This window comes from Notamacropus eugenii, chromosome 2 (assembly GCF_028372415.1).
Source record: "Notamacropus eugenii isolate mMacEug1 chromosome 2, mMacEug1.pri_v2, whole genome shotgun sequence".
Classification (NCBI taxonomy): Eukaryota; Metazoa; Chordata; class Mammalia; order Diprotodontia; family Macropodidae; genus Notamacropus; species Notamacropus eugenii.
This window is the reverse complement of record NC_092873.1, coordinates 240,325,060-240,348,298: the sequence shown is the minus strand read 5'-3', so window position 1 is coordinate 240,348,298 and position 23,239 is coordinate 240,325,060. Positions and strand designations below refer to the sequence as shown.

Sequence of the window (23,239 nt, the reverse complement as noted above, 5' to 3'; positions counted from 1 at the left end):
CCCCATTCCAACACACATTAAATACCAATAGAACTGCCACTAGCCAAAAGCATATCTGGGGGCGTTTCAGTGAAAATCTGATTTGGGAACCTAACAATACAGAGGACAATCAGAACGGAAGGTGGTAGTCATGGACATAAAACAGCAAGGGGGCAGCTAGCGAGTAAAAAGTCCCATAGAATGACAGATTAAGTTCAGCTCCTCTCATTTTACAATTAGGGAACCTAAGGATTAAAGAGATTGTAATAAACCCAGGACTGATCAATCAATCTGCCTCTTAACTCAACAAAGTAATGGGAATTCGGAATAGCATCACTAAGCAAATGTAAAAACAGAGAAATGGGAAGATATGTGGCACCAAGGTCCGGTGACCCCAAATTCCCCACTTTCTCCTGCTGACCAAAAATAAAATACAAACCTAACCAGAGACACAATGAAGCTGACTGTGGCTGATGTTACTGTCCTTGGTAAATAGCATGTGACATTAATCAACAACCTCCTTGTGGCCTTCCTTTTCTGCTCCAAGATCGATTTCATAATCTCTCCAACATGCCTAATCTCCAATGGTCCAAAGGAATGATCTCCCATCCAAGGTCACTCCCTACCTTGGGGGCAATATATCGGCTTCTGCCTCACTACATGACTAGGTCTCAAAAACATGGGGAATGTTATGGTTTTCACAAACTGATTTATCAGTAGTATAGCATACACAGCACAGACTTTCTGGGAGCAGCATTAGGATTAATGTATGACACTTGATGTTTATAAGAAAAATTAGCCCCCCTATTTAAGTAAATTAGTACTGCTGAAAATGTGTTTCTGAGTTGCCAGAAGTAACTATACAAAATCTGAAACACATTGGGTTTTTTCACAAAGAAGTCAGGAAAGGATTCAAGTCGATTTAGTAAGAAATACTTTGCTCATTAGCTGGTGACATCATTGCCCTCTGAAATTAGAGGGAAATTTTTTTGTTAGCTGTACGGAAAAAAGATGAGATTCCATTCTTCTCCCAGGGGTGCAGTGTTAACTCTGAAACAATCTCTTAGGCAGTTTCAAAGTTTAACTAGTTATAGCAAAATTTAAAAGAAGACATAGGAAATAACTATAATCTCCTTCAGGAAAGGCTTGCCATTTATGGCACATTTATAATATTAACCATAAAACCAAAAGAATAAATGGATTCACACCATATTACATATAGCAATAATGCCTCCTGCCCACTTGAACTCATCATAGTCCTTCAGCATTTTATCCCTCTCATTATGAGTATTCCTATATTCTCATAAGGCAAAGAATAAAAATGTTCATCTTGAGAGCTCCCTCAGGTGCCATGTAAAGTTGTAGCAAGCCAATTATTTTAAATGAGGCCTTGAAGTAGTCTCTGACTCCCACACCTTCAGAAGCCCTGTGGTGAAGAACCAGATCCTATAACCTGGATGATATCAGCATTCCCCTCTAGTTCACAATTCTCCCCTGATCAGCTTGGGTGTGTGCCTGGACTTTCTGTTACTTGTCAATGGATCCCACAATCAAGGAATCAAAATCCATTTATTAAAAGCTACTATGTACCAGGTACTGTGCTATGCACTGAGGATATAAATCAAGCAATTTACCTAAATTTAAGCAAAATTTAAAATTAAGCAATACCTGCCTTCAAGGAGCTTATATTCTCACAGAGGAACCAACATGAAAAGTACCTGCAGCATGTACATACAAGTATGTATAAAGCAAATGCAAGGCAATTTGGAAGATAGACTCGCTTGCAGCTGAGAGAAACAGAAAAGGCCCCCTATAGAGGTGGTACTGCTCCAGCTGAGCTTTGAAGAAACCCTTTGAAGAAACTAGGGATTCTAAACAGCAGAGTTAGGGAAGAGGGTGCCCCCTCCCAGGCATAAGGGATAGCCAAAGCAAAGGCATAGGCATGCCTTCCTTTTCAAAGGCAGAGGGAGAGGGGTAAAGATGGAGAGGGGTAAAGATTGAGAAAGAAAGGAATCACAGTCTTCCAACCCTATGGAAATCTTCAGAAATCTCTCTCATCAGAGCTTGCCTCAGCTTAGGTTCCCATCTACATGCCAGATAATGAAGTTTTTGGAACAACATTTAAGTGTCTTAAAGCAACTCGAAGACAGTGGGAAACTGAGCATTGCCCCAAAGAACTCTCAATTAAGGGTACAAAAAAGTTGTTGAAATAAAAGAGAAACTAAAATTCACACTCTCTACCCACCTACCAATGATATAGCTGAACAAAATTATAGACATGGAGTCAGGAAACCTTTATTTAGTTCCTTCCTTAGATTCTTAGTAGCTGTACAGTCATGGACAAGTCAATCCACTAACTACTCCGCATCTCAGCTTTCTCACCTATGAAATGGTAATCACCATATCTCACTCACAACGTTGTTGTGAAGGAGGGTTTGCTGCTAACCTTAGAGTGCTAAATAAATGTTAAGTCACTATTATGATTACTCCCAAGGGAAGAAAGTGACAAATTAGATTCTAGCATGGCACTGTACCATGGAAAAAAGGATGATTCAGAATGTGACTGCCAAGTAGGGCAATGTTCGAGGCTCTTCATTCCTGGGGATGATGAAGGTTTCATCCCAGAAGCAATAAGTCTCAGAGGGGCCTGGGTGGTGGTAGGAAAGCCACAATCACTTTTATGGCCTCCCTAACTGGCTGATTCATTGAGTAGATATGATGGGGTACCCAGACGATGCAGCTAAATATCCTCGTCTAGCCAAAAGGGGATGTGGAAAAATGGAAACTGAACAGTGCTAAATGGCAGCCAGAGGCAAGTTGCATTCACAAAGCTCACTTCTATAAAGCAATCTCCTAATGTACCTTCAAAACAGTAGCAGTCACTTGTCAGGGAGATAGTAAAGAGGATTGAATAATAATTTGTAACATTCTGGTCTAGGATTCTTTCCTTGCCTTTAATAGAATTCCCTGAAATGCTTCCAGGATTAGTACTAAGCATGTTTAATGGAAATTTAAAACTCAGTTCTTAAGAAGCATAATGTCAATTCTTATTCAGAATCAGAATCCTGTTCAAAGCTCTATAGGATCATAGAAACAGAACTGCAACCAAACTGGTTGAGAGATTATCTAGTCTAATGCTTTCATTTTCCAATTGAGGAAACCAAGATTCAGAAGTTACATGACCAGTACGAGTCATACACTGGCATAATTAAAATTGGAATCCCTATTTCTTAATCCCTAATTCAACAATCTTTCCAATAGTCATAGCTGTTTGATAGGAATTAAAAAAGTTTTGGGGTGCAGAATCATATACTTGATGTACAACTCAAAAATCTAAGTGCCTTCTAACCAATCCTTAAGGAATTTACATTCTAGTGGGGGTGAAAGTATGATATGTGCCCAGGTGAGTCCAATACAAAATTAAGAGTACAACATGGTAAAGGAGGAATCCAAACAAAACGTTCTAAAGAAAAATTTGACAAGGTATAGAACACCTTCAACTTGAGAAGACCAGGGAGGATTCAGAGAAGTGGCAGGTAAATTCAACCTTTAAAGAAGAAAAGGAATTTAATGGGTAGAGTCAAGGAGGTCGTAATTACAGATGTGGAGAGTGACCCCACGAATACACAATGGTGAGAAAAGACGTCCAATACCAGGTAACAGTTCGGCTATTCTAATGATAGCTAAATAGGTTGATGGCTCAGGTGGAGAAAGTAAGGCTAACTTTGCACAGTGTTCCCTCACTCAAAACACAGTCAAGTGCAAGTCATATCATCATTTCTCTGATGTCATGGTCTTCTTTGAAAATGACGGACCAACACAACAACACAAGCTAAATAGATTAAAAATGTTTTTTCAAGGACAAAAGTATACCTCTAGCACATTGTCTAGAGAGCAACATATGCTTGGCTCTTCTAATGAGTAAAATTTGGTATGATTTTCAAATATGTTCACATGGCAAATATGGCAATCAAACTTGTCATTAATTGTCTATGTATTTTGTATACCAAAACCTTACCTGAGAAATTTAAAGATTTTTTTTCCCCATCCTACCACATCCCTTCCAATGTAGTTAATTTAGTTTGTACATCCTTTTATTTTCACGAAATCAAAATTATCTCTTTTATTTTTTGTAACTTCCTCTATTCCTTGTTTAGTTAAGAATTCATTCCCTACTCTTCTTGTTTTTTAAAAACAATGATTTTTTTTAAATATAAGGTCAACATATCCATTTTTAATCTCTTGTAGAATACAATGTAAAAGTTTGTCTAAGCCTAATTTCTGCCAGACTGCTTTCAACTTTTCCTGGCAGTTGTTATCAATTATGGAGCTTTAAAAAAAGTAGTCTTCATTTATACTTTCAGGTTTATCACTCAGTTGAGTCCCGATGTTTTCAGTTCTCCTTTGTTGAGTCTTTCCATGATCTACTTCTCTATTCTTAAACCAATGTAAATGGTTTTTATGACTGCTACTTTATAATGTAGCTTGAGGACAAAAAATGCAATTTTTTTTATTCCTACTCTTTGTCATTATTTCATATTTTTCATCATTTCCCTTGATATTTAGATTTTGTTTGTTCAAATGCAGTTTTCTTACTGATTTTAAAAAATTTTTATTAGGCTCCATAAAATATCCCTTTGATAATTCGACTGGTAAAGTTGAATATGTTTATATATGTTCACATATATATACATATATATGTTATATATATATATTTTAATATTGCATGTTGCCCAGCCATGAGTATCTAGTATATTTCCAGCTATTTAAATCACTTCTTTAAGAAGTGCTTTGTGCTTTGTAGGTGAAGTTGTAAATCAATATAACAGTTTTGGAAAACACAACTTGGAGTTATGCAAATAAAGGAACTAAAATGCCCACATCTTTTGAAACAGATATCCTACCACCAGGCAAAGACCCCAAGGAGGTCACAGAGAAGAAAAAAAAGTTTCCACATATGCCAAAATATTTATAATACCACTTTTTGTGACAGCAAAGAATTGGAAACAAAGCAGTTGTTTATCAGTTGGGAAATAGCTAAACAAACCATGGAACCTGAATGTAATGAAATATGACTGTGCTTTAAAAAAGGACAAAAATGGTAAACATAGAGAAACATGAAAAGAATTACATGAACTGATGGAGGAGAAAGTAAACAAAACCAAGATGACAATATATAAACAAGGGCTACAGCAGCGTAAATGGAAAGAACAGGTGGGAAATACTGGTTGGATTGAACTAATAAGATTAAGATTGTAAATTTGGAGGTGGAAGGGACCTTGGAGATCATCTAAACAAATGCTCTCATTTTACAGAGGAGGAATCTGAGGTCATGGGAAGTTAATTTACTTGCTCATCACAAAGAGACGAGGCATAATAACTGACATTTCTTTAGCACTTTAAGAACAACAAAGCATGTGACTTGTGTTACTTCGTTTGATCCTCTTAATAATCATGTGAGTCAAGTACTAGGGATATAACTATTCGCATTTCAAAGATCAGGAAACTGCCCGAGGAAAATGCCCATAGTCACACAGCTGGCAAGAGTTGAGGTGGAATTCAATGCAGTTGTCTCTCAATTTCAAGTCTAGCACTCAGGCAGGCTCTCCCTTAATTCCTTCTCCTTAAGACTGAAGCTGTACTTAGGTACCTAAAACTCAGTCCTCAGGAAAGCCAGAGCTCCATTCATGAAGAATCACCACACACTTCCATCTAAAATCTCTGTACTACCTCTATGGTATCTTCATTTGACTGCTGAGTTTACATCTAGAACCTCCACTTGGAAAGTACCTATGCCAAGCATAGTGACTCCAAAGTGGACTGACCCATGACTCCTTGAATTATTTCCTGAATTCTCATCCCTTACTGGAGTACCTCTCTTTACCTCTTTCAGTTCCCTTGGATGCGTGGTTCTCTCCTGTCAGAAAATAAGCTCCTTGAGGGCAGGGATTATCTTTCTGGTTTTGCCTGCATTTTTATTCCCAGTACTTAGTAGTGCAGGGCATTGTTTTTCATCCTTTGCTTTGAAGAGGTGCTAGTCCTCCCGGAACACCACACACACACACACACACACACACACACACACACACACACACACACACACACACACACACACACACACACACACACACACACACACGTATTTAATATATGCTCTATTTATCTACCTGTAAAGATCATTGCCCTGAGACATTCAAATATTTCTCAAGTCATGGTACAAAATAAAAAGAACAATACAGCCACCTGTAAGATTTTTGTGTCCGAGGAGGGTTGGGGAGTTGGAGGGGAGTAGTAGCAGTAATAGAAAGGAGACTCTGAGATATCTGAAGGAGGATTTGGTTATTACTCTCTTTCCATTTATAAGAACCCAGCCTGGAAATGTTCACATTCTCTATTTTTACTCAAGACAGGTCACTACAAAAGGAAAAAAATCCACTTTCTAATTATCCATCCTGTCCATACCCTTCCCCCCACTGCAGTGCCTATTTTTTTCCTCTTCATCTTAATCACAAATTTCTGAGTGGTGGCTTTTAATACTATTAAATAGCGTTCTGTGATATTCACAGACAAATCAGTGTCTTTTTAGTTTTAAAACCATTACATTATTTAAAATTAGAACAATTTTTTCCCTCCCCACCCCGTCAAACAGAATAGATTCTATCAAATGACCCATAATCACCTGAACCATCCGCTGGAGGTTTCGAGCATACATTATTTATTAAAAGGTTCAAATCAGAAAAGACTTTTTTTTTCAAAAGTGGGTGCATTTAACTGCTGCTAAAACTATTTCAAGGCTATCGAGCAAAACTGCACTTGGACAAACTGTTACTGTGCATTCTTCATCTCCTTTTATCCTGGCTGAAATGGTGCAATATTTGAGAGAAAGTCCCCCGACTGAATGTCCTACGAGTAACGGGCACAAAGGTAGATCTGACAAGCCATCAGTCCTACCACAGGGAGATCAACGTCTTAGCTGCAAATCAGCCGAAAAAACAATGTGATGATGTGCTGAGCAGTGCCCCTACAGAAGAAATCAGAAGCCACATGTGCAGGGTTATGAAAAGTTTAAAACATACTCCAGAAAAAAGAAATCCAAACAGAAAGGGGGATACTTCTACAGTAATGTCATTATTGTTCCACTAAAATTCCATTTTCTTTGAGAGTTCGCTCCTATTAAGAAACACAATAACAAAAAGACCATAAAGGCAGCAGAAACAAAGTGGAAATTATTCTCAGCCATGCAGCATGGTACAATGAGAGAAGTATTGACCTTGGAATCAGAGAAGTTGGGGTCCAGGCTTAGCTAGTCTGACCTATACTATACTAACTAGTATGTGATTAACCTCTTTTGACCTAATGGGTGTCCTCTAGCTATAAAATGGGAATTAAAACTTGTACTACTGAGTCACCAGGGCTTTGGTGAGGATAAAATTACTCCAGACCTAATATTTACCTAGTACTTGAAAGTATGAAAATGCTGTCCAAGTTTTATACCTTTTGATCCTCACAAAGACCCTATGAGGTAAATCCTTTGATTATCCCATTTACAGATGAAAAAACTGAGGCAGATGGAGGCTAAGTGACTTGCCCTGGGCCACACAGCAGGTCTCTGAGGCAGAATTTGAATTCAGGTTCTCCTCATTTCAAGTTCATTCTTGTTGTTTTTGTTTAGTTGTTTCAGTCATGTCTGACTTTCATGACCCCATCTGGGGTTTTGTTGGCAATGGTACTGGAGTAGTTTGCCATTTCCTTCTTCAGCTCATTTTACAGATAAGGAAACTCAGGCAAACAGGGTTAAGTGGGTCACACAGCTAATAAGTGTCTGAGACCAGATTTGAAATCAGGAAGATGAGTTTTCCTGACACTAGGCTAGGCACTCCATCCACCACAGTACCCAGCTGCCCTTCCAAGCCCACTATACAAATGTAAATTGCTTTTATCATTATGGGTGATACCATCTCTCCAGTGATACTAGCTCTACAAGAAAGTACTTTCTTAATGGTGAACAACATTTCTTTTGAATTTGTTAGTAGCTTTTCAGAATTAGGAAAACATCTTGGTTCCTTCTCGTCATAAAAAAGAGCCATCTCATTTGTTGTTGGCTTACCTATATGGGTTCACTAAATGATAATCCTGCTGTCAATATCTCTTCTTTTACATGTAATATCCCATTGTATTTAAGCTATGTATATTTCTACTAGGGCCTAAATCTGAGGGCATGAAACTTTACAAATCTAAAGGCTGAAACATAAGGAAATTTCAAAGGGGAACCTTTTTTTTTAAATAACAACCATACTAAAATCTGAACCAGTCATCTGCTAGTCTATCCTTCTGAACTCAGGATTTTTTTTTTTAAGTCGTGAGTGGATTCTGACTAGCAGGAGCACATGGCAGCTTTGTTCCCTGAGTGAAACATAGTTTAGGCTGTTGAAGTAGACTTCAGTGAGCTATTACTAGGCTGCACTATCAACAATCTAATAAAATGATTAAATGACCATCAGTCACTTTTCCATTATAGAAATAAAGTCATTCACCACAAGGACAACTGAAAAATTACTAAATGTTCAAGTGACTCTTGCTGTGTACCAGTTCCATTTTGAGGAAGAATTATTAAATGACCTTTGAGAAACATCCCAGTGAAAATAATGGCAGTGGCCACCAAAAAGTTTATTTAAAAAACATAAATCTTCATCCTCTGAAATGACTTTAATGCAAGCCACTGAGGTATATGGAATGAGTCCTCAGACTTAAGAGAATACAGTTTATTGATTGATATTTCCTGTATCTGGCTTGTTTGTACACACTTCTTTGCTTGCTGACTCCCTCTTTGGGCTATGAGCTTCTGGAGGTCAGTGACTATCTTTGCCTTCTTAGGTGTCCCCAATGCTTAGTTAGCACAGTGTCCAAGACATAGTAGGCACTTACAGGATGTTTACTAACTGTGAGCATAATCTACTTTTCCAATCTTCTTAAATATTATTCTTCTGGTTTTCTCTTCTTCCTCACGCAAGACTCATCTTCCATTTCTAAGCCTTGACACCAACTGTTCCCAAAGCCTGAGATATGCTCTCATCTTTTAGAATCCTGTTTTCTTAAAAACTAGTAATACAATACCTCCTTCTGGAAATGTTTCCTAATTCTTCCAGTGAGGAAAAAGTGGTTATGTGACTTACCCAAGATCATATGGGTAGCTAAGTCATAGCACTAAGATTTTAATCCAGGTCCTCTGACTCCCTATTTCCCCCTTTCTACTATACCACCCATCCTTTTACAACTATTACAATCCATACATACCTTTCAGAGATTTAACAAGGAATCAAGATAAGTCCATACTACAACAACAAAAACAAAAACTTAGAAAAATTCAAAATTCTAGCAGAAGGTTACCATTAACTAAATACCAACAGAGGGCAGATGTTCTCCAGACAGAAGGAAAGCTGTTTTTCACTTGCCTTCATAACTATCTTTAGGCTTTAACTCTTTAGTGAACCAGAAATGTGAATATAGATTTATTGTTACACAGCACACAATTATCTAATAATGTCACTGATGGGGGTTGGAGGCAGAGAAGAAATCAATGTAAATTAAATCTCTAAGCCCAACATGCATCAATATATGCATTGAGACTTGGTGACAAAGGCCTTCTTGGTTCCTTCAACCTAGATGAGTTGACAACTCCTTTCTATAGACAATCAACTATTTAAAGCACAGTATTTTCATAGTATGAGACAGGAAATTTGAAAGATCTGGCCTCTGGAAAGTAGAGTGTAGAAGGGTCTCTTCTGTGACCCAGGCAAGGCAGAAAGTAATGAGGATTAGCTAAAAATTAATTGGCAATGAAGGAAAGAAAATCTGCAATTGTGAGAATTTTTTTAAGGTTAGAGCTCTTGCTAAGCCTGAATAAGAAGGAAAAGGAAAATAAAACTAAAATTAAAAAAAAAAAACTTAGGCTGCCATCATGGTTAAAAAGTTACAGGAAAACCTCATGTACTTTAGAAAAAGATAGGAGTTCAAACAAACTGACTCGGGTGGACAGTTGTATTTTCTGAAAAAAAAAATCATGGATTTAGAGTATATGTATATGAGTGCACATCTATATGAGCACATGAACACGCACACGTGCAAATGTGCACTATGAATTTTTATTAATGTACTATATAGTAAAATTAAAAGATATGTCTGCTTTAGACCTCCTTCTCATTGCTATCCCTCCAGCCTTAATGCTACAATTCTCGTCAAAAAAACCATTTCCTTACTGTTAATGAGAGTTAAAGATCTTTGCTACCCATTAATAGGCCTCATAAGGGTGAAGCCCATTAAGAGAAGCTTGATTAGGGGAGGCTTGCTTGTAGGAAGACTCCCACCTTTTGTTAATTTCTAATGAGGCACTGGGTCATGAGGGTCATGATGCCCCCCAGTTCTAAAAAGTGTATATATACTCTGAGATGAGGTTTTGCTTGGGGACTTACTCTTTGGAAGAAGGTTCCTGTGTCAGATGAGACTCTGGGTAGTCATTAAGCAACACCTCCCCACACACACACCCTGGGCTTTGAAAACCCACATCTTGGTGCTTCTCTCTCTGGTAACTATGTATAAATGTAATGGTCTGACAGTTGGATCTGTCTGTTGATCTGTGATGTATGTATTGCTTATGGTCAGACAGTTGGAAGCCCTGTCTGTTGGTCTTTATTTCTCCATTTATATTTTCTCTGTTGGTATATGTGATTAAAGAAGATTGTTGTCTCATCAAAAGTTGCTTTTCTTTTAGAAAAAAACAGATGTAAGAACCTGTTCTAGCAGGTCATCCTGGACGTCTCAGGGTGCTTGCTGCTACACTCACTATTACCTTTGGTAGCTTATGGAAAAACTATGGAAAACATAAACTAAGATCTAAATAATTAAGGATTTATAATAATTAAACTAAAGATAGCTGAGGTTGGTCTTTGTATCAGTCAGACTGTCAACTCACATTATTAAGAGCCTACTATGTGTCGGGCATTGTGCTAAGTGCTAGGGGTATAAATAAAGGCAAAGGAGTCCCTGTTTTCAAGAAACTCATGGTCTAAAGCAAAGGATAATATGTATACAACTACATACAATCAAGGTATAGACAGGGCTAATAGGGGGTAACCTCAGAAGTATTGCACTAAGATTAGGGAGAACTCAGAAAGGTTCTTTGCTGAAGGTCAGACTTTAGCTGGGGCTTCTCTGGTTAAAGGGAAGCTAGAAGGTAGAGATAAGAAGGGAGAGCATTCCAGGTATAGGGGATGGTCAGTGAAAACACTCAGATTCTGTAGATGGAATAGCAAATTTGAGGAATTACAAGAGAGACCAGTGTTACTGGATTGCAGAGTTTGTGGAAGAGAGTAGGGTATAAGAAGACAGGAAAGGTCATTAAGTGGCCAAGTTACAAATGGCTTTGCAAGTCAAGCAGAGACTTAATCTTGAAGATGGTAGGGAATCAGTAGAGTGTGTTGAGTTGGGAGATGACATAGATCTTCACTTTAAGAAGATCATTATGGCAGCTGAATGGAGGATGACTAGAGTGAAGAGAGCCTTGGACAGAAAGAGAAAATAAATGCTTATTAATTTAAAAAGGTAAAATAAAAGTTACGTAGAAAAGATAACTTGATTAAGGTAAAAGAGGAAATTTTGCTATTAAAGCTTGAGGTCATTCTAACATACTGGGCAGTTAATTCCAGGCTCAGTTTCCTCATTTGCAAGATCAAGGGGTTGTACTTCCAGCTCTAAATCCTACGAAACTATAGTGAAAATTCTAATTATCTGTCAATGTCAGGCAAATATTCCTGGCTATGAGATTTAACTATAAATTTTTTTTACTAAAGAACTGGAAGTAAATGAATAACTTAAGAGAAGCCTAGTAGTTAAATGAACAAAAGCCTGTGTGACATACAGTTATTATTTCTTCTTCTGTTTAAAAGTGAAAGAATTCATGATCTTCTGTTCTAGTCTAATGGGAAAATAAGGGAATAACCTTAACTTCCCCAGGGGGACTAGAACACATTGTAGTTTAGAATTTTTTTTTAATGGAGAGAAAAGTCAAGATGGTGAGCAGTACAGTGATAAATATGACATTGCCTCTAAACTGAAGGTACATATAGTACTTTAGGGAAGACAAGTACAAAAATAGCTCTAATATAAGAAAGACATGATAATAGCCTTAAAATAGGTACAAAAAATAAAGAACTATAGCGGTAAAAGAGATGTACAATGCATCCAACTGCAGGGAAGATGGAAAATTTATTTCCTGGAGAAGGTGTCATTTGAGCTAAATCCTAGAATGATGGATAGGATTATTGGGTAGGTGCTGGATGAGTAGAACTGGGAGTTAGGGCATTAGTTGTAAAGAAAACAGCACAACCAAAGGCCAAGAGCTGGGAAAGCATGGGGCATGTTGGAGAGAAATTAGAAGCAAATTTGGTTAAAAAGGCAAAGAGACATATTACACATGCAAAAGAGTTGTAGAAGATTAGAATGAAAAGATAAATTCCTGCCAGCTCATGAAGGACAAAAATGGCAGCATGAAGAGTCTGAATTTTATCCAATGGTGGGTCATTGAAGGTTTCCGGGCAGAAGAGTGATATGAGGGAAAATGTGCTCCAAACCAATGAATGGGGCAGCATAAAAAATGGAGAGGAGAGGAAGTCTGAGCTCAGTCAATAAATATTTATTAAGTACCTACTACGTGCCAGGGACTATGCTGAATGATGATAATACAAAGAAAGGTCAAAGGTAGTTCCTGCCCTCCAGGAATTTACAGCTTAATGGCAATATCAACATGGAAACAACTGTTGACAAACCAGCTACAGAGAGGATGAATTGGAAGTAATCAACAGAGCAAGATGCTAAGATTAAGAAACATTGGTAAGGCCCCCACAAAAGGTGGGATTTTAGCTTGATTGGAGGGAAGCCAGGATAAGAAAGAAGTACATTTCAGACATGGAACATCTTTTATGGGGAATAACAAGGAAGAAAGCCAGTATATTAGAGTGTCAAAGAAACCAGAAGAGGAGATAATATTAAAAACAAACTGGTTCACAGTACCAAATGTTACAAAGCTAAAAAAGGGTAAAGATTGAAAAAGAGGTCACTGGTGTCTCTGATATTTATTTCCATTGTGTGTGAGTAGGAGTAAAACTGATTATGTGATGAGCAAGTGGGGGCAAAGAGTACATATACTACCTTACAGGTAGGCAGTAAAGGGAATGAAAGATATATAAGAGTACCTTAAGGGAAATAAAAACAGAGTAAGGAAGAAAATATTTTGAAAAGGAGAGGACTGGTTGAAAGTGTTTATTGATAGAAAATCAAAAGACAAAAGGACTGATCACTATAGAAAGGTCTCGCAAGAAGTGGGAGCAGAAAGGACCAAGATTTTAGGTGGAGAGTTTAGTCTTGGCAAGGAAGAGGGAAACTTGTGGAAACAATAGGAAGAAAGGATAGCTGAATGTGAGAAGGACTAAGGTGGGGGAAAGGGATATTGGGGGAGCTCACATTTTTATGGTTTCAAACTTTTCAATAAAGTGAGGATTGAGGCCATTATGGCAGGAGTGAAAATGGAGAGTAGGGAAGAGATATGTATTAGATTTTGAGAAGAGCAGAAAAGACCTAGTACAACCACTGTTGGAGAATTCTGTATGTTGAGGCAACAAAAGATGCAAAAAAAGAAAAGATCAGGCAGTATGAATTTGTAGCAGACCCATTCTGCAGAATGTCATGCTTCTTTTCCTAGTATTGCTTAACTGAAGATCGAGAAGATAGGAATTCTAAAGTCCTAGTGAGTAGAAACAGTCAGAAGGGAAAGCAAGAAAGGTAGAAATGGTGAATAAGAAAAGAAGGAAGTAGTAGAAGTCAGGATGAGGAAGACATGATCATGTTCGATATAAGACAAGCAACAGAAATAGAATGGAGGAAAAGAGATGGGAGTCAAAGAGTGAACTGCCACTTCAGAGATCTTCATGGTAGAGAAGGTCTGGTTGAAGATGAGGTCCAGATTGTTACAGTGCCAATGGATGGCTGAAATGGCACTGCAAGGAAGATCCCTGGAGTTCAAAAAGTTGAGAAGCTTCCGGTATTAGGAATATCCCTCCAATAGAAATTTATAGTGTACCTCATCTCAAACATTTTATTTTCTAACTAAAACTAAACCAAATGAATATGACTTTTTTTTGAGGATGAAAAGAGATATTCCCCCCAATTAGTCATGTTGCAAAGAAGAATTAGAACCAACGGAAGAAATCACAAGAAAGAAGAATTAACAACAAAAAAGAGAGAGAGAGTGAGAGAGAGCAAATAGTCTGCTTGGATCTGCATTCAGACTCCATAGTTCTTTTTCTGGATGTGGATGGCATTTTCCATCATGAGTCTTTTGGAGCTGTCTTAGGTCCTTGCATTGCTGAGAAGAGCTAAGTCCATCAAAGTCAGTCATTACACAATGTGGCTGTTACTATGTATAATGTTTTCCTGGTTCTGCTCATTTTACTCAGCATCAGTTCATGTAAGTCTTCCGAGGCTTTTCTGAAGTCCACCACTCACCATTTTTTATGAGATAACTGTACTGCATCACATTCATATACTACAATTTGTTCAGCCATTCCTCAGTTGATAGGCATCCCCTCAATTTCTAATTCTTGGTTACCACAAAAAGAGCTACTATAAATATTTTTGTAAAAGTGAGTCCTTTTCCCATTTTTTGATCTCTTTGGGATACAGACCTAGGAGTGGTATCACTGGATCAAAGGGTATGCACATTTTTATAGACCTCTGGGCATAGTTTCAAATTGCTCTCTAGAATGGGTGGATCAGCTTCCAACTCCACCAACAATGCATTACTGATCCAATTTTCCCACATCTTCTCCAACATTTATCATTTTCCTGTTGTGGTACCTCAGAGTTGTTTCGATTTGCATTTCTCTAACCAATAACAATTTGGAGCAATTTTTTCATAAAACTATAAATGGCTTTAATTTCATCTGAAAACTGCCTGTTCCTATCCTTTGACCATTTGTCAATTGGGGAATGACTTGTCTGAACATGACTTTAAAAGTTTATGATAAACAGATCAAGGAGGACAGAATTATTCAGATTCCTACTCATGAAGTCAGATACTAACCTTACTTCCTGAAATCTGAGATGGACAGGTTTGGATAGTAGTCCAAGTTTGGGAATTTGAGAATGTGAATTGAAATACAGAACCTGAAAACTTGCTAAATTAAAATCCTTAGTCCAGAAAGACAAGTCCTTTTATATATTGCAAGTCCTTTTCATATTGTACCAGCACACTGTCCAGTACAGAATAAATGCTTAGTATATATTTACAGAATAGAAATGAGCGAGTGACCTTCTACTTGTGTGCTACTAACATGATTAAATACCAAAAATTCCCCAAAGACACTGTGTATAACTGAGTGGCTGTTGAAAATCATTTGTTATGCCTATTCAATTTTCAAAGAGAATGTGGCATCTAATGGGATTAATGTCAACTCACATCAAAAATGAAGCATAAGGTGTATTATTCCTCCAGCTATCCAATATAATTTACAGAACAAAAGATAAGCAGTTTTGATGACTTCATTTTTTGAATCTCTCTAAGATAATGGAGGTCACAATTCAGGATAATATGGATCTATTGTAGGTAATGTCTTAATGAGTTTAATTACTAGAAGTAACACCCAAGTGGACATATTTCACAGGCAGTGGACCAAACTGAACAGGATAGAGAATAGGGATGGATATATAGATTTAGGAGTTTTCTGCAAAGATGTGATCATTGAGTCAATGGGAGCAACTGAAATTATTAGGAGACCGAGCATAAAGACAGAAGAAATGAGCCTAAAAAGAAGCCTTGGAGGAAATCCACAGTTAGGAGGTAGGGAATGAAAGATGAATCAGCAAGAGATGGGGAAGGAACAATCATACAGGTAGAAAAACAGAAGAGGGGCAGCTAGGTTGTGCAGTGGATAGAGCACTGGCCCTGAACCTGGGTTCAAATTTGACTTTAGATTTGTGTGTGACCCTAGACAAATGACTTAACCCCAATTGCCTCAAAACAAAACCAAAAAGCAAGCAAAAAAACAAAACAAAACAAAACAAAACAAAAAAAACAAACCCCAGGAGGGAATATCCAAGTAGAGGGTATGGGTAGTAAAAGGTGTCAAAAACTGTAGAGGTCAAAAAGGATAAGGCCTAGGGAAAATCTATTAGATTTGGCAATTCATTGTTTGGTATTCTAGAAAAGAGCAGTTTTAGTTGACTAGAGGGACCGAAAGCCAGAATGCAAGGAGACTGAGAAGTGAAATTTAAAACCACATCTTGAAAGGTAACTCAAGATGCCACAGCACATTTTTAAAGAAAGGACCCTATTCGATTTGACAAGCATGCATTAAGTACCTATAGTTTACAAAGCACCATGTGAGGGGTAAGGAAGATACAAAGTTCAGACAAAAGATATCTTTGCCCTCACAGAGTAGGCACTGTAACCTGCTTGGGTACTTCAGGCAGGATGATGGGAAAGGTCTGGCCTCCCCAGTTCTGGCAATCCTCCTACTTGAAAACCCCTCCCCTCAGGAAGCCACTCCATTCTGCCTCAGGGTGATCCCTCAGAGTTTAGTCAGTCAGTTTCACTCTCCATACTCCTCTGGGGATCTCACACAGAGCTAGGGACAATGGTATGAATATAATATGTACCCCAAAGATGAATTCATTATCTCACTCTTCACATGTAATTGAGTTATTCAAACTCCACCTTTTCTAGAGCTGTAGCAGCTAGGTAGTTTATATCTGAGGACATCACTTTTGCATTTCAAGGTCTACCTTTTAGCCCTGAAAGAACTCCAGTTTTTGCATGTGTCTTGCTGGGGTAACCAATGAGAAAAATTACAAAGATATTTGAAATAGAAGGCTATATCAAAGTGCAATAAAAAGGTTGTAATAATGACAGATAAAATTTACGTATGGTGATCTAAGGTTTCCAAAGCACTTTACCTATGGTACCTTGTTTGAGGTATAAAACTAAATGCTTTGGAAGTTTGATGGGGAAAAAGACATTTTAGGCTACTTGGGATTGGGAAGGCTTCAGATAGGAGGTGTTATTTGAGATGGGCTTTAAAAGAAGAGTAGCAGGTGCTGGACCTGCAGTAAAGACGACTCATCTTCCTGAGTTCAAATCTGGTCTCAGACACTTACTAGCTGTGTGACCCTAGGCAGGATCCTAGGAGGTCCCTGAATGCTGGGTGGCTGAGAAACCTGAACTTTATTTGGTAGAAAACAGGGAGTCATGGGACATTTCTGAGCAGGAATCACCTAGCAAGAACTATGGCTACTGCACAGTATGGAGACAGATGGACTGGCAAGTGAGAGAGTGGAGGGAGGATGATCTAACAGGTCATTTTGAGAATTCCCTCTATCAATGTGATTCACAATCTATCCATGCCTGCCCATCTGGGGAAAATACTGCCCCATCCTCATAAAAGTGTATAAGAGGGCAACTAGTCAACACGTTGAAGGCCCTCTTTCCTTTCTCCTGACATTGTGAGGGTACTAATAAAACATTCTGGCTGTCCACTTGCCATACCCTGAATGTGCCATGTGACCAGCCCATTTTCTCTACCTATCCTATAATTCTTTAATCACATCTTTTACATCTAGTTCTCCTTACAAGTTCCTCAATGACTATATGTTGCAGCCTCCTTACAGTCACCATGTAGCTTGTCGTTGCCCTCTAGGTGATACCCATCTTTATTTCTCTGGTGGCAGTTGTATTTTAAGTCTTGCTGCTATATAGTAACACTGGTAGAAAGTTGGGATCGAAAAAAAGATAGGTCTTGGCATTTTTTGGAAGCTTGGGGTAAATAAAAGAAATTTGCAATTTTCCTGAAAGCCCATTACCCTTCTCCTGCTCAACTCTGAATCCAACTTGCTGTCTATCCCAGATATATACGCTGCTGGGACAAAGTCTGTAAAGGGTCCTTTTAAATGCATATTCAAATCTGTGCAACAGATATTTCTCATCCACTTGATCTTTCTTGTGTGGATAGAAAGGCCAAACACACTGAGTGATAACAAATCTCTTCCTGCAGCCTCTGCAACTTTCCTGGGCTTGATATAATCAAGGTAATATCATCCTCAAACAGGAGTCTCTGGAGGACCTCACCATCCACAAAGCATCCCTCTTCTGTCTAGACTCTATGATGGATATTCTCCAGAAATAATTCTTTTTAACCCCACTTTGATAATAAGCATTGATATCAAATATCTAACCAAAAAGGGAGATTTATGTTCACCACAGTTTTTGCCACTTAAAGTGACATTATATAGCACCATAAAATTATAACTCATTTACATATATTATCACATTTGAGCTTCAGCTCTCATGAGGTAGGTACAGCTCCCATTTTACGGATGAGAAAAATAAACTCAAGTGATCTTTCTACTGTCAAACAGCTAATAAGTGTCAGTGGCAGGATTCAAACTCAGCTCTCCCTGATTCCGAGGCCAGCAGTCTGTCTTAGTTTCCAACAGTCACAAGCAAATTAACATGTAACAATAGTTCAAAAGTCTTACTGCTGTATCGTTTTCCTTGTCCCATCAAAAATGATCCAAGTGTTCAAGGAGGTCGCGTTACTTACATTACAGTTGGAGGAGCCATCGAATGATGGATAAGAGCCATCTGGCCAGTCTGCAGGATCCAAGGTGCCCGACTGCCTGTGTTGGGCCTCATATTCCTTGAGCTGCAATGAAAAGACACTTAAAACAAGGGCCAACACACCAACCAGTCACAAATTAATTACTGTGGGCCTCCTTTTTTATGCTCCTGCTGTTCACTAAATAGCAACAGAGGACACGGTTTCTAAAACTGAGAGGAAGATACATTCCCTACACCGTGGGGTATAATCTAAACCAAACCGACAGGTAGAAAGAAATATCTGTGTTCTCCATTTTCTTCACCATTATTTTCTAACTTCCAACATCAAAACTTCTCCTTTGCAAGTTCAGTAACAAGGCCAGACAAAATCTACAGCAATTCAGAAACAGGCTATGGTCTGGCGTGCAAGTGGCCACTGCCCACACAAGTCATGCATACTTCATTTGTAAACAGACACTGCATAGCATTCCACAGTAATCTGCACAACAAAGATGGAATCCTGAAATATGTTTCAAAAATCTTTTTTTTTCCTGGTGTGAACTCTAGGTCACTAGTTCCATATAACTGCACAATAAACTTTGAGCATTTGAGTAGGAAACAATGAGAACAGGAAAGGATGTGTAACTACAATGCAAAACATGTAGCACACCTTTGAAGCCATAAAATAGCTTTCTTATATGACGAGCTTGAAATATAAAGAAAGACCTGGGCAAATTAGATGAACAATTTTTGCATTAAACACAAGATCTTTTGTTCAGCTCTCTCAGCAAAGTTTCATGCATACTGCTGTGGAACAAGTATGGAAATTCGACCCTGCTACTTAACGTGAGTGTATACAGAAGGCTGCTCTTTCAAGGAAGTCTTCTGATGTGCTACTGGAGCATGGTAGTGACTTTGGGTTTAAAAAGGCTGGAAGTGTAAATTAGAGCAGATCCGACCACAGCCAGGATGCTTTGAGGCAGGCCTAGCAACAAACTATTCAGAGGATTAGCCTAGCATGGTTTGGAGAGGTTTAACACTAGGAAACTGGACATCAGGGCAGGGCTTTTTTTTTCAGGTGGGAAGGAAAGTTCAAGGGAGGCCCCAAACTCATAAAAGACTGTTTGCTAGAGGTGTGCAAAAATTTCCATCTGTATCAGTACTCATATTGATGGACAGAGTTTTTGAAGTACAGGAGGATGAAAATGAAATGGAAAGAATATGGAATGTGGGGATCAAAGATGCTTGGGCTAAATAGCCCCTAATCTAGCCCTTCCAATTCTTGATCTACGGTCCCAGGGATTGCTTCATTTTTCATATTCGTATCCCCAGTGCTAAGCACAGTGACTTGCACAGATAGATGGTTAGCAAATGCTTGGCAGCCCTGTGGCACGTTGGATAGAGTGCTAGACGTGGAGTCAGTAAGACCTAAGTTCAAATCCTATACTTATTAGCCGTATGACCCTGGACAGGTAACTTAACCTCTGTGTTGCCTCAGTTTTCTCAAGTGTTAAATGGGGATTATAATAACACCCATCTCTCAAGGCTGTTGTGAGGATCCAACGAGATGCTGTGTTTTGTAAAATTTAAATAGTATAAAAATGTTAGCTATTGTTATTGATGAAATGGTGATCTACAAAACAGCAAAGAATTTTTTTAAAAGATATATTATACACGGATTTGGATACACCATGCATTAAGTTTCATTTTGTGAAGGAAAACAATTTAGGTACGGAAAAACATTGATAAGATAGTCTATAAGATTGGGTAATAGCTTTCTCTACCCTTTGAGGTACTACCTTTATCCCTAAACACCAGTTTTTAAAAAGATAAAGGAATTCTACTATATTTTTTCAAATTAGCAAACATTCTGGGTTTTGTGTTTTCCTTCATATTAAATCTACTTCCAGGGCTTTGAAGCGACTGAATAATGATAGTTATTTTGCATTTAAAATATAGCTAGTCTGACCTCCTCATTCCTAGGGCTAGAAGCTAGGTCTCGTGTATTTTTAGCTTGAAACCCTCTTTGCCTCCTAACATATGACACTGTCTCACTCTGATCATTTTATACAGGTCCTGAAATCCCCATATCCTTCGTCAAGTCCTTCTGTTTGCGTGAGCCTGTATCCATCCCTACAGCTGCCTTCCCCACTCCTCATTCCATCGGGCCCACTCTCCAGCAGTGTCTTAAAGGTATATCCCCATCACTTCAATATGAGAGATACTTCATTATTCACACATGTGGGTGGTTTCATGTTTTTATTCTATCTACCTGACATTCTAATTATGTTTGCCTTCACTTGGAGGCTACCAGAGGGTAAAAGTAAAAGCAATTCTCTTTGGGCAATGCCTAGTTTAATGCCATGTGGAATTCAGCACTTGTTGATACATGTTTGTAAATGATACTGATTTCATAACAATACCATCTTATGGTTGTACAGTACTTTATAGTTTATGAAATTCACAGATACTTTAAATATATAGAGAACTGGGCCTGGGAATCAGCAAGCCCTGAGTTCAAGTACCAAGTCAAATATTTACCAGCTTTCCGACCCTAGGCAAGGTACTTAACCTCGGTCTACCTCAATTTCCTCAACTGTCAAATGGGGGGTAATAATGGCACCTACCTCCCAGGGTTGTTGTAAGGATAAAACGAGATAATATTTGCAAAAAGCTTAGCACAGTGCTTGGTACACGGTAGGTGCTAAATAAGGGGTTCGCTAAGTGACACAGTGGATAGAGCACTAGGCTTGGAATCAGGAAGACTCCTCTTCATGAGCTCAAATCTGGCCATGGACACTTACTAGTTGTGTGACTCTGGGCAAGTCACTTAACTCTGTTTCCCTCAGTTTCCTCATCTGTAGAATGAGCTGGAGAAAGAAATGGCAAACCATTCCAGTATCTTTGCCAAGAAAACTCCAAAAGGGTTCACAAAGAGTCAGACACAACTCAAGAACAGCAAAGGTCCTATTGAAATGCTTATGCATTCTCTCTTTCTAAGGTTGAATAACCTAAGGGAGAATAAGCTTTCTAAGGTTGCTCAACAGGCAATAGATCTCTGGGGAATTACTCCTTTCTCCCCACAGCAAGTCATTAACCTATCTGCTAGAAAGGATGTGGAGAGGTTATGATCTGACACTGACAGAGGTAGTGTGAAGAAGACTTCACAGATACTCAAAACCTTGAAACAAATACAATTTATTCAAAATTAATTTCATCTAGCTATATAAGCTGTTTGGCTTTTTTTCGGGAGGGAGGGGAGGCAAATGGGGTTACATGATTTGCCCAAGCTGATAAGTGTCTAAGGCTGGTCCTCCTGACTCCAGGGCCTGTACTCTATCCACTGCGCCATCTTCCTGCCCCAATCTAGTTATAGCTTTATGAATATAGTGCACTATCTTGTAAAGCATGTACGGACAGAAAATCCAAGTTAGAAATTTTTATATTACAAAATACATAATACTATTTCTTATTTTACCTAAATATATATTTTTATCCTTATTCCATGGCCCTGACACCTTTAGTTTCAGGATTCTGTGGTTATATTCTATCACAATCTCATGGGTCTAAAAAGGACCTTAAAAGTCTAGAAGGATTGTAGTATAACTATCAGAGATACCTGACTTCCTGTTTTAGTTTCAAAAACACGGGGTTTGGGGGAAGAGTTACATTGTTGGTGATTTCTGGTTGCTATCAAAAAAAAAGTTTTCCATTATACTTAATTTATATACTCTCCAGCAGTAACATGAATCTATTTTTTTTCTTATTCTAATCTCAGTGGAGAAAAACTAATTATATTTATAAGCTACTCCCATTTGAGGGCATTTCTTATTCTTAAAAATAGTTCCGAAGTTGCCAATCATTTTTTAACTTGTTAGATAAGTTCCTGTTAATACTCAGTGCTTCTTCCCCTTCGGTCCCATCTTTGCTCCCCACTTGTAAGTCTTTTGATCACTTAGCCTTTATACTTCAGGCCCTTTTCTGCAGCAGTATCCTTCTGTGTCTCAATCTAAATGCTGGAAAAACCTCATATGAGAAAGGATTCAGTGATGTAATACTGACGCAGAACAGTAAGCTACATAAACTGATAATAAAGAGTACAATCCAAAACCACTTATTCACTTCAATAAATAACAATAATAATTGCTACTAACTAGCATTTATATAACATTTTAAGATTTGCAAAGTGCTTTACAGATTAAAATAATAATAAAAATAACAGTAATAACAGGAGCTAACATTCCTATAGCGCTTACTATGTGCCAGGCATCAAGCTAATCATTTTACAATTATTGGGAGGTGGGTGCTACTATTATCCCTGTTTTACATATGAGAAAACTGAGGCAAATGGAGGTTAAGATTAAGCTGAGCTTGCTCAGGATCACATAGCTACTGTCTGAGGCCCAATTTGATCTTCAGATCTTTACGATTCCAAGTGAGATACCTTATGTGCTGTGCCACCTGGATGCCCTCTAAGAAATTACTCTGAGAGACTTTTATATTCTGTCCATCCTAAGATTGGTTACTTTGCTATATTTTTATATTTTCAACTAGTAGGCTTAGTTTGCGGCACACATTCACTGGATGGAGGGCTTCTTAAACGTTTTCCCCTGGTGA

The 23,239-nt window shown here is 38.2% G+C and overlaps 1 protein-coding gene across 2 annotated transcripts in view; it reads right to left on the bottom strand.

Moving 5' to 3' along the window:
- SASH1 (SAM and SH3 domain containing 1) overlaps positions 1–23,239 on the bottom strand; it is a 287,008-nt gene that overhangs the window by 52,686 nt on the left and 211,083 nt on the right. For both annotated transcript variants that reach the window (XM_072643668.1, XM_072643666.1), the window contains exon 8: positions 18,627–18,728. In XM_072643668.1, the coding sequence (XP_072499769.1) occupies positions 18,627–18,728 (102 nt within the window). The remainder of the gene's footprint in view (positions 1–18,626; positions 18,729–23,239) is intronic.